This window comes from Bufo bufo, chromosome 9 (assembly GCF_905171765.1).
Source record: "Bufo bufo chromosome 9, aBufBuf1.1, whole genome shotgun sequence".
In the NCBI taxonomy this organism is placed as follows: domain Eukaryota; kingdom Metazoa; phylum Chordata; class Amphibia; order Anura; family Bufonidae; genus Bufo; species Bufo bufo.
Window position 1 is genome coordinate 196,332,660 of NC_053397.1, and position 11,403 is coordinate 196,344,062.

At 46.8% G+C, this 11,403-nt stretch overlaps 1 protein-coding gene across 2 annotated transcripts in view; it reads right to left on the bottom strand.

The window, feature by feature from the left end:
- Positions 1-11,403, bottom strand: part of DARS2 (aspartyl-tRNA synthetase 2, mitochondrial) — a 31,925-nt gene that overhangs the window by 15,477 nt on the left and 5,045 nt on the right. Inside the window, exons 2-7 of one of the 2 annotated variants that reach the window (XM_040406739.1) lie at positions 6,129-6,292; positions 4,816-4,915; positions 3,563-3,629; positions 2,102-2,203; positions 1,205-1,300; positions 53-176 (exon numbers count right to left, since the gene is read on the bottom strand). In XM_040406739.1, coding sequence (XP_040262673.1) covers positions 53-176; positions 1,205-1,300; positions 2,102-2,203; positions 3,563-3,629; positions 4,816-4,915; positions 6,129-6,267 — 628 coding nt within the window. In that variant the 5' untranslated portion in view covers positions 6,268-6,292. The remainder of the gene's footprint in view (positions 1-52; positions 177-1,204; positions 1,301-2,101; positions 2,204-3,562; positions 3,630-4,815; positions 4,916-6,128; positions 6,293-11,403) is intronic. The other variant, XM_040406740.1, reaches the window with a different exon arrangement.

The window sequence follows — 11,403 nt, forward strand, 5'->3', positions numbered from 1 at the left end:
GATGTTAATCTTACTGAACCTGTGCTTTATATGTGATTGGAGGGACACTTACCGTGCTGATTACACAGATACTCCCTCATCTTCATCACCATCCTGGACCTCAGCCTCAGGTTGTACTGAAGCTGGGCGCTGCGGATGTCCAAGTAGCGATACTGCATTCTCAGAGACTCCGACTTCTGAAAATAGCAACCAAGTGATTAAAGGGGTTAGCTCACCTCAGACAAGCATCAATGTCACAAAGGAGTGGGACCCGTTCCTACTTTAGAACTGGGGCCCCTGAAGTGAACATACAACAGGCACGCATGTGCAGCCAATCCTTCTGTTCCTTGCTATAGGATTTTCACCGCTATGGGACTCCAGAAAACAGCCAAGCACGATCGCTTAGGCTACTTTCACACTAGCGTTCGGAGCGGGTCCGTCTGATGTTTCATCAGACGGATCCGCTCCTATAATGCAGACGTTTGCATCCGTTCAGAACGGATCCGTCTGCATTATAACTTAGAAAAATTTCTAAGTCTGAAAGTAGCCTGAGCGGATCCGTTCAGACTTTACATTGTAAGTCAATGGGGAACGGATCCGCTTGAAGATTGAGCCATATGGTGTCATCTTCAAGCGGATCCGTCCCCATTGACTTACATTGTAAGTCTGGACGGATCCGCTCGCCTCCGCACGGCCAGGCGGACACCCGAACGCTGCCAGCAGCGTTCAGGTGTCCGCCTGCTGAGCGGAGCGGAGGCTGAACGCCGCCAGACGGATGCATTCTCAGCGGATCCGCCTCCACTGAGAATGCATTAGAGCTGAACGGCTGCGTTCAGGACCGCTCGTGAGCCCCTTCAAACGGAGCTCACGAGCGGACACCTGAACGCAGGTGTGAAAGCAGCCTTAGCTATTTTCAGAACGGTCATTGCTTGCGATGAATGGAGAGCATGCCGCTATTCACTGCTATTGGACTGCTGGAGCTCAGCTATTTTCGGAAATTCCATAGTAAGAAAAGGAAGGCGGCCGGCCGCGCATGCACAATGTGCTCTCCGTCACTTCGGGGGCCCTGTTCTGAAGATTGGAGTAGGTACCAGAGGTGGGACCCACACCTATCTGACATTGAAGGAATATCCTAGCAATATGCCATCAATGTCTGAGATGTGTATAATAAATCAGCAGGATTTCATGTTGTACAGTATGAGTGAACATTTATAAAAAAAAACACCTTCACAGAGTCTTTAATCTCAAACGGCAGATTTCTGCAGGTGTTGAGGACATGGACTTCCTTGGCTTGAACCTCGACGTCTCCTGTGGCCATTTTCTGAAATTGAAACAAAGCACAGTATCAGCAAACAGCTGCACATATCCATGTTTAAAGGGGTTCTCCAAGCATATACCTAAAGTCTCTTCCAGATAACCCATGGACAGAAAAAATTTTGAGCAGTACTTACTTTTCCACCCCTACGCCGATTCCGCAATCCAGATCACTTCACCGTCCGACTGACTGCTGGCTCTTCAGCTGACACTGAAACTAAATGTGCTCCTCTTTCTTCCTGTTTATCTACATTATGCAGTTGATCAGGAACCCGATCAGTTAAGATGTCAGAGGAAGAGGCCACAGCCAGTCAGGCCGTCATATGATCCCAGCCAGGACTGCAAAATCAGTGGAGCGATAGAAGGGCAAGTACTTCTCCTAGTGTCTTCTGCCCACAGGCTACCTGAAAGTGGCTTGTTAGGTCCAGGCTTGGAGAACCCCTTTAATATACAGTGATCTCATCATTCAGGGTATCGTCTTCATGAGAGTAAAAGGTAGAACTTAGGGTCCATTCACACATCCGTGAGTGTTTTGTGGATCCACGGATCCGCAAAACACGGACACCGGCAATGTGCATTCCGCATTTTGCGGACCGCACATCGCTGGCACTTAATAAAAAATACCTAATCTTGTCCGCAATTGCGGACAAGAATAGGACATGTTCTATTTTTTTCGGGATCGGAATTGCGGACCCGGAAGTGCGGGCAGCACATAGAAATGAATGGGTCCGCAATTCCGTTCTGCAAAATGCGGAACAGAATTGCGGATGTGTGAATGGACCCTTATTCTGAACAGACTGACTCTCACCGAATTCTCCTGACCAGGAGGCCGGGGTATGACCGTCCCCTTCACCAACAGCACAGACTCTAATGAGACGGCATTCATCATTTCCTTTAGTTGGGAACCATCCTAGTAACACAAATCAAAGAGGCAGAGAAATAAATATGTAATAGTTAAGCATTATATTATAATATTAAAGGGGTTGGGCGCTTTTTACCTAAATTTCAGCAATGCCATACATCCAGGATAGCGATGAACATCCTGTATGTCCACCCGTACGGACCGCTTTCAGCACATGCACAGTAGATGACAGAGGGGCCATCTCATAAAGGCTATGGATGCAGTCACCTTTTTACACCAGGACCTATCAGCACTGGTGGCAACGCAGCTCCACGCGGGCCAAGGTAAGTACAGAGACCATTTAGCAGGTTTTTATGCCATTAACCACTAGTATATGGCATTGGCGAAATTTCAGTACCAAGCCCTATATTTAAACAGAAATTCTCCACTTATATTGACCACATCAGTTTTGGAAAGCTGCAGCACTCATCAAAGCTCCTGGCAGCTTACCAAGCACAGCGCCATACAGCGTATAGCGGCCTTTTTTGGTATTGCACCTCAGCCCCATTGACTTGAATGGGGCTGAGTTGCAACTAGGCCATGTGGCCAATGTACAGTGACGTCACGTGGTATAAGAAGAGGTTGCAGTGCTCACGGAGTGACGGTCCTGGGTGTCAGACCCCTGCCAATCTGATATTGATGACCTATCCTGTGGACAAATCATCTATATCTTTTCCCGGATAACCCCTTTAACAATCTGTGATGAAAATGGGGTCCAAAAATGTAGAAAGGGCTTGTCCTTATACAATGGTTCAGCCACCTTGAATTAAATAGGGGAATACATAGAAAGCTGCATGAGCCATTCACCGGCCAGTGTCCGTGTATGTACAGATATGGCGTGCATTTGAGATCATGGTACGTGGTGGATAAAAGGATCAGGTTCTGAGGAGGTGAACAAAGAAGAGGAATTAGAAAGTTTTTTTTAGGTCGAGCCTAAAACTGTGGTTGTTGGGTGTGAATCTAATGGTCTAGGGTAGAGCATACCAGAGAACTGGTGCAGCTCTGGAGAAGTCTTCGAGACAGGAGTGAGGGGCTGGGATGTTAGTCTTCGATCATTGGCAGAGTGTAGAGCATGGGTAGGGAAGAGATGAGTGAGATGAGGGAGAAGATGTGCCGTGGAGGGCTGTGTGATTTCAATTGAATTTATAGTGTATGGGCAACCAGTGCACGGACCGGCACAGACCGGTGTAGTGGTTGGACAGAGAGATGATCCTGGCAGCTGCGTACAGGATAGACTGGAGAGGGGAGAGTTTAAGAAGGGGAAGAGTAATTAGTAATCAAGCAGAGAATGAATCAGACCTACAGTGAGAGGTTTAGGGTGGATTCTGGAGAGGTTTTTGAGGTGCAGATGGCATTAGCGAAACATACCTCATCTGCAGGAAGAACAACCTGGATCAGCCCATGAAAATCTCTCAGTACTAGAAACATATCATGCCTAGAAAACAAAGACAGGACAGCGATCAATCACAGGACGCAATGGTCACGCCTCACCGTTAGAGGATGACATGGGTCTTCATCAGTCGATAGGCTGACAAAGAAATAGATTACCAAATGTTTAGGTATTTTGCACAAATAAAATAATTCTGCAACTATAGACAAGACTAAGACCATGTGAAGCAATACAACCCAGCGAGGCGACGGACAATACGTCATTACTTTATTAGGGCTCATGCACATGTGTATTTCACGGTCCGCGACGTTCGTGTGCATTCCGTATTTTGTTAAAACAGAACAGCTGGCCCCTAAAATAACAGTCCTATCCTTGTCCGTGATGGGGACAGTAATAAGACGTGTGGTTTTTTTTTGCGGAGCAGACATACGGAAACTGAATAAACGCGGAATAACTTCCGTTTTTTTTTAGACCCATTGAAATGAATGGTTCCGCATATGGTCCGTAATAAAAAAAAAAAAAAAAAAACTGAACGGACACTAAAAGAAAATAAGTGTGTGTGCAAAAGCCCTTAGGGCACATACACACGAAAGTATTTTCCTTCCGTGTCCGTTCTGTTTTGTTTGCGGACCGTATACGGAACTATTCATTTCAATGGTTTCACAATGTGCATTCCGTTTCCATATGTCCGTTCTGCAAAAAAATAGAACATGTCCTATTATTGTCCGTATTAAGGACAAGGATAGGACTGTCCTATTAGGGGCCAGCTGTTCCGTTCCGCAAAATACGGAACGCACACAGCCTTACTCAGTTCTTGTTTCATGGTATTCAGCAAAACAGAGGTTAAACTGTTAGGCCTCTTTTACACGAGCGATACGGATTGCGTCAGGATCTGTTCAGGGAAAAATGGATGGTTTTGCACACGAGTTCAATCTGTTTTGTCTGCGACTGCAGTCAGTGTCTGAGTTTTTCCGTCCGGATTGTATCCACATTACATGCCTTATTAATGCTTCTATGGGGCCAGAGATGTGTGAAAAACACACAATATAGAAAATGCTGCGATTTTAACATAAAGCAGCAATGATACGTGAAAAACTACAGTCATGTGCAAAGACCCATTGACATGAATGGTCAGGATTCAGTCCGGATGCATTCAGATGGAAAACTCGCTCATGTGAAAGAGCCCCAACCCAGATCATTAAAAACTGGTAAAAACAGTCTGTCACCTCACCTATGATACTGGAGCCATCCACACAACGTCACTTCCTGTCCCACATCAGCCAGGCGCAACTGGCCGCACGTGTGTGATCGGAAGGCAAAGCTGCTCAAATCTAAAAAATATGAAAGAACCACAGAAATATAATATCCACATAAGTCTTACAGCGTTGATATATTCATATAAAAGTGAGCCTATATAATCAGGTGACCTGATGTCCACATCAGAGGGAGCTGCTTGGGTTCAGCATCTCGTCCAGAATGATCATCAGCCCATCATCAGATGCATCGACCTTAAAGGAATCAGTGTAAGTTATATTTTATTCAATTAAATTCCTGCTCATTCTGGGCTTTGACGTCCAGGAGGCGGAGCTATCAGTGATTGACAGCTGTCTGTGTATACACAGTCATAGAGTGCAGGCTGTCAGTCACTGATAGCTCCGCCTCCTGGACTTCAAAGCCCAGAATGAGCAGGAAAATAAATGAATGAAATACAAGTTATACTGAATCTTTTCCCATAAAACTACGGTATATATCCATCTGCTCCGCTCCTCCTGCTCTTTAACATGCTGCCTGCAGCTCAGATACATGTTTCACATGACAGGTTCCCTTTGAAGAAGTTGTCCCATCTTGGCCTTTCAAAGACCCAAAGTAAGCGCCGGCCTGAGGAAGGAGATTCACAGAAATGTCTGGCAGTCCGCAGTTTCCATAACTCCCCTAGCAGTGAACAATATGGGAGTTATGGAATATTTCCTCGGATATTTCCATAATTCGGGCTCTCCGAGGCCAGCACTTGCTGTGGACTATTCCCATCTCACCGTCATGAAAGGCCAAGACAGGACAACCCCTTTAAATTGACCAAACACTTTAGATTGCTGTTGGCCAAATGACCATTGGGCTGAAAGGTAATCCTCATGACTGACTCCCCCAGACATGCACGTGTACTCAATAAGGAGAGGGGGCTTATCCCCCTTGAATACAAAGGATTGGGCATGATGAAATATATATAATATATAACAAATTCCTCCAGGGTCACGGTGGAGAAAATGGGCGCTTGCCGGAAGCAGATCATCTGATACCAGCAATTCCTCTGAAATCATCCTATGGCGGGGGGACCCTTCTAAGGAAAAGGGGAGATCCACAGAATAAAACCCCTTGAATTATTGAAGTCATACATTAAATAAAGGGGGGGGGGGGTGAGCATCTGCCGGACATATTATCCAATGCACGGGAGCACAAGGATCTATGATGCTGTGAGTTAAACCCATAGTAGAGGCATTTAATATGGAAGGACAATTCGTTCCGCCTGATATAGAAAATGGAGATTACCTGAGGTCCTGGGAGTCTGGTGACTCGTTGTGACACTCGCAGCGTTTCTCCCGTGTGCCGCACGCAACGTTCTCATCCCCGGTTGTCTCAGTAAAAAGCCGCAGCTCATTAACAGCTTTGCTCCGGTACGAAGAGCCATCTTCTACTCAATGCAGAGTCCTGCCCTATACACGGAGGAAAAGGAGACTCCACGTGTGAGGTCTGCGCATCAAGAAACGCAATTACAGGTGACAGGGCTGGCCTGAGGTTAGATGGCGCGCTGTGCGAAAGTTTATTTTGCCCCCCAATCATATAAATGAGAGAGAAAAAAAACCACATTCATTTAACAAAGGCTTTCCATGTCTATGATATATTATATATACAGTGCCTTGAAAAAGTATTCATACCCGTTGAACTCTCCGACATTTTTTCACGTTACACCCACAAACATGAATGTATTTTATTGGGATTTTATGTGATAGACCATAACACAAAGTAGCAAGGAAAAAAAATTTAATTTTTTTTAAAAAAATTGTACTTACCGTAAAATCAGTTTCTTTTCCGTTCATTGGGGGGCACAGGCTTATCCTGAAGGTGACAGACATGAGAGAGCCGCTAGCTCCGACACCCTACGGATAGACGCCAAACTCCGCTGAAAAGGAACGGAGAGAGCCGAAATCTGCTCTTTGTGGGAGCTGAGAGCCCCAAGTCCATGCCCAACTGCAGGAAAGCCAAGAGTCGCGGCAAAGAGAACCAAAACAGGTGGCAGCTGATGCCACTGGCACCAACTAAAGTAGGACTTACAGGTCTGGTGGCGGGTTCTGGAAGATGATGGCTTCCTGGCACAAATTATGGTCTGGACCACCGCATCCTAAAAAAACGAAGGTTTAGTCTTACCGGTAAACGGTTTTCCAGGAGTCCGACATGACAGTACCCACTGGAGGATGTCCTATTGGATCTCTGTAGGGACAGGAAGCGTGAGAGGTTAAAAGGCCCCTCCCCTACCCTCCCACCAGTGTTCTTTCCAATTACTACACCAGATAGGATCCAACGTATTTATTAAACTTCCATGTTAGACACACATCGGAAAGATAATTTTAAGGATCCTGGCAATAACCGAAAAGAATTATGGGGGGGAAAATAACGGGTACTGTCATGTCGGACTCCTGGAAAACCGTTTACCGGTAAGACTAAACCTTCGTTTCCAGGACGTCCCTCCATGACAGTACCCACTGGAGAACTACCAGCTAAACAACTAGGGGGGGACCACAGCCTGAAGGACCTTGCGACCAAATGCCAGATCCTGGTTGGCCAGGGAATCTAATCTATAGTGCTTAATGAATGTAGAGAAACTGGACCAGGTTGCGGCCTTGCAAATCTGCTCTACAGAAGCATCTGCTTTCTCTGCCCACGATGATGCGACTGCTCTGGTGGAGTGGGCTCTTAAGGGAAACGGACAAGGAAGTCCTTTCTGTGAGTAAGTCTCTCGAATCAAGTCTCTGATCCAGCGGGCTAGAGTTTGTTTCGAGGCCTTGTTGCCTCTGTTCTTTCCCCCAAAGGAAACAAAGAGGTTCTGTGATCTTCTCCACGGCTCCGTCCTTTGGAGGTAGGCGAGAATGGTTCTTCTTACGTCGAGGCAATGGAACCTTTCTTCTTTCGTATTCTTGGGGGAGGTACAAAAGGAGGGAAGAATTATTTCCTGCTCTCTGTGAAACGGTGATACCACTTTTGGCAAGAAAGATGGGTCTAATTTCAGAATGACTCTGTCATCCAGAATCCTCAAGAATGGTTCTCTGATGGAGAGGGCCTGAATCTCCCCAATTCTACGAGCTGTGGTAATAGCTAGTAAGAAGACAGCTTTAAGGGAAAGCATTTTATCTGATAATTGGTCAATAGGTTCAAAGGGGGGCCTACAAAGACTCTCTAGGACTACATTTAAGTCCCATGGGGGAACCGTCTGTCTAACAGTGGGTCTTAACCTGGAAATCGATTTAACAAACCTCCTAATCCACCTGTGGTCGGCCAGAGGGGTGTCAAGAAAATTACTCAAAGCCGAAATCTGGACCTTAAGGGTACTGGGCTTTAGGCCCAGGTCGAACCCTGCCTGTAAAAAGTCCAGAATGCAGCCTATAGATGGGACCGAGATTCCTGGATGAGTGTCTGCGAGCCATGATAAAAACCTTTTCCATATCTTTAAGTATATGGCAGAGGTTACCGGTTTTCGGCTCTGCTGCAAGGTTGAGATTACCTTATCCGAAAGGCCCTTACTTCTCAGGATCTGCCTTTCAGGATCCAGGCTGTTAGCATTAACTTCTCGAGATTCGGGTGTTCCAGGGGCCCCTGAACGAGAAGGTCCTTCCTTGCTGGAAGGGCTATTGGGTCTTCTAGGAGTAAGTCCGTCAAGAGCGGAAACCAGGCTCTCTTTGGCCAGGCTGGGGCTATCAGGATAAGGGTCGCTGAGCAAGCCTTTAGTTTTTTCAGGACCAGCAGAATTAAAGGAAACGGAGGAAAGGCATAAGCTAATTCCATGTCCCATTTGTGGGATAAGGAGTCTACCCCCCTCGGATTGTCTCTGGGGTTCAGGGAGAAGAATTGATCTACCTGGGTGTTCCTTCTGGAGGCAAATAGGTCTATCTGTGGGAACCCCCATTGATGGCATATTTGAAGGAAAACTTCCCGGTTTAGACACCATTCGCCTGCATCGAGACAGTGTCTGCTCAGAAAGTCTGCCGTGGAGTTCTCCGTCCCCTTTAAGTGGACCGCTGTCACCGAGAGGACTTTCCTCTCTGCCCAGTGAAATATTTTTCCGGATAACTCCAGAAGTAGAGGGTTCCTGGTACCCCCCTGACGCTTCAGGTAACATACGGTGGTTATGTTGTCTGACAGCACTCTGATGTGGTGGTTGGAGAGAATATATTCGGCTGACATTAGTGTCTTCCATACCGCCTTCAGCTCCCTGTAGTTTGATGATCTGCGGCTGTCCAGGGTGGACCATTTGCCCTGGAAGACATGTCCTTCCAGATGGGCCCCCCAACCCCACTGGCTTGCATCCGTGGTGATGATTATAGAAGGAGAAAGGTTCCAGGCAACCCCCTTCTTTAGGTTTCCGGGATTGGTCCACCAGGATAGAGAATCTAGACACCGCTTTGTAAGTGTTACCTTCGAGTCCAAGGACTGATGATCCCTGTCCCAAGCTGCCAGCACTGCGGACTGTAGGCCCCTGGAATGGAACTGGGCCCACGGGATCACTGAGATGCATGAAGTCATTAGGCCAAGGATCTTCATTGCCTCCCTTAAAGTATGACCCTTCTGTTTCTGGAAGGTCCAAATCTTTCTCCTTATCGTCTCCTGTTTGGATTCTGGAAGGAAGGAGAACTGACTTTCTGTGTCCAAGAGAACCCCTAAGAACTGTTTTTTGGTGTTTGGTACCAGGTCGGATTTGGGGTAATTTATCACCCAACCTAGATCCTTGAAGAGGGCTAAGGTCTGATGAATACTGCCCTCTAGATCTTGTTTTGTGTTGGCTATAAGAAGAAAATCGTCCAAATATGGAACAATCCTTATTTGCTGCTTTCTCAAATGCGCCACAATTTCCGTGATGACTTTTGTAAAGATTCGAGGGGCTGAAGAGATTCCAAAGGGGAGACACTGGAATTGATAATGAAGAACCGTCCCCTCCTGAATGACTGCAAACCTGAGATATTTCTGGTGTAGGGGGTGAATCGGGATGTGGTAATACGCATCCTTCAGGTCCAAGGTGCATAGAAGGTCTCCCTCTGAAATCAACGGAATTGCCGACTTTATGGATTCCATTTTGAATTTGTGATAGGTTAATGATTTGTTCAGGGACTTCAAATTGATAATTGTCCTGAAGGATCCGTCTGGTTTCTTTATTAGAAAGAGACTTGAGTAATGACCTAGAAATTTCTGATTTTCCGGAACCTGGACGATAGCATTTAATTTTAGTAGCTTCTGCACGTCCAGACCTAATTGATTCTGCTGACTCACTGAATGGACTTTTGTAACCAGGAATCTTTCCGGGGGAGGACCACGGAAATCTAATTTTACCCCTTCTCGGATGGTTTTTAGGATCCACTGGTTTTGGGTAATCCGAGTCCAGGATTCCCAAAATAAGCGGAGCCTGCCCCCTACTGGCCTGATGTCATTGCTTACTTGGGCCTGAGTTGGGATTGAAGAGGAACCCCCTACCTCTCCCTCCTTTAGGGTAGCTCCATCTACCTGTTTTACCTTTCCCTCTCTCTGAGGGTGTATACTGTTTGGAGGTCTTACGAAAGGGCTGCACAGGCTTTTTTGCTTTTCCCTCCGGAAACCCTTTCTTTTTATCGGCTGTGCTTTCCAGAATGGAATCGAGGACCTGGCCGAAAAGGTATGTTCCGGTGAAGGGAATTGCGCATAATTTGTTTTTAGAGGCAATGTCTCCTGTCCAGGATTTGAGCCAGAGGGCCCGTCTTGCAGTATTCGTAAGAGCGTCGTTCCTGGCAGCGAAACGAATGGACTCTGCTGAGGCATCCGCCATGAAGGATGCAGCAAATTTTAATAAGGGTAAGGACTCAAGAATTTCCTCCCTGGAGGTTTTCATCTTGAGATGCTCCTCCAGTTGCTCCAGCCATAAGCACATAGCTCGAGCCACTGAGGTTGCTGAAATGTTAGCATTAATAGTGGCCGCTGAGGATTCCCAGGCCTTCTTCAGGAGTCCATCCATTTTCCGGTCCATGGGGTCTTTTAATTGTGAAGAATCCTCAAATGGAATAGATGTCTTCTTCACCGCCTTGGCCACCTGGATGTCGACTTTTTGAATTTCATCCCAAAGTTTAGTCTCCTCTGGATTGAAGGCCAGTCTGCTCTTGAATTCCCTGGGAATATAGAGCTTTTTGTCACCTTCTTCCCATTCCTCTTTGATCAGATCTTGAAGGTAAGAATTCACCGGGAAAATCTTTCTTTTCCTGGCCCTTAATCCGCCGAACATCTCGTCCTGTATAGAACGTTTCGGCTCCTCCTCCTCCACTGCCATGGTCTGCCTTACTGCAGTAAGGAGCGAGTCCAGCTGATCCGAGGAAAACAGGTATTTCCTTGGCTCCTCTGACATCGAAGGGGGGATCTGATCCTCCCGATCGTCTGAAGGGTACCCGGTTTCTTCCTCTGAATCCGATACTAAGTGTACCCTGGTACGCTTGGACGGAGGGGAAGCGGGAACTGGAAGAGAAGGGGGCTGATTCATTCCGGCCGCCTGTACTTCCTCCCTGACGATGGTTCTCAGCTCTTCCAGGAAGGATGG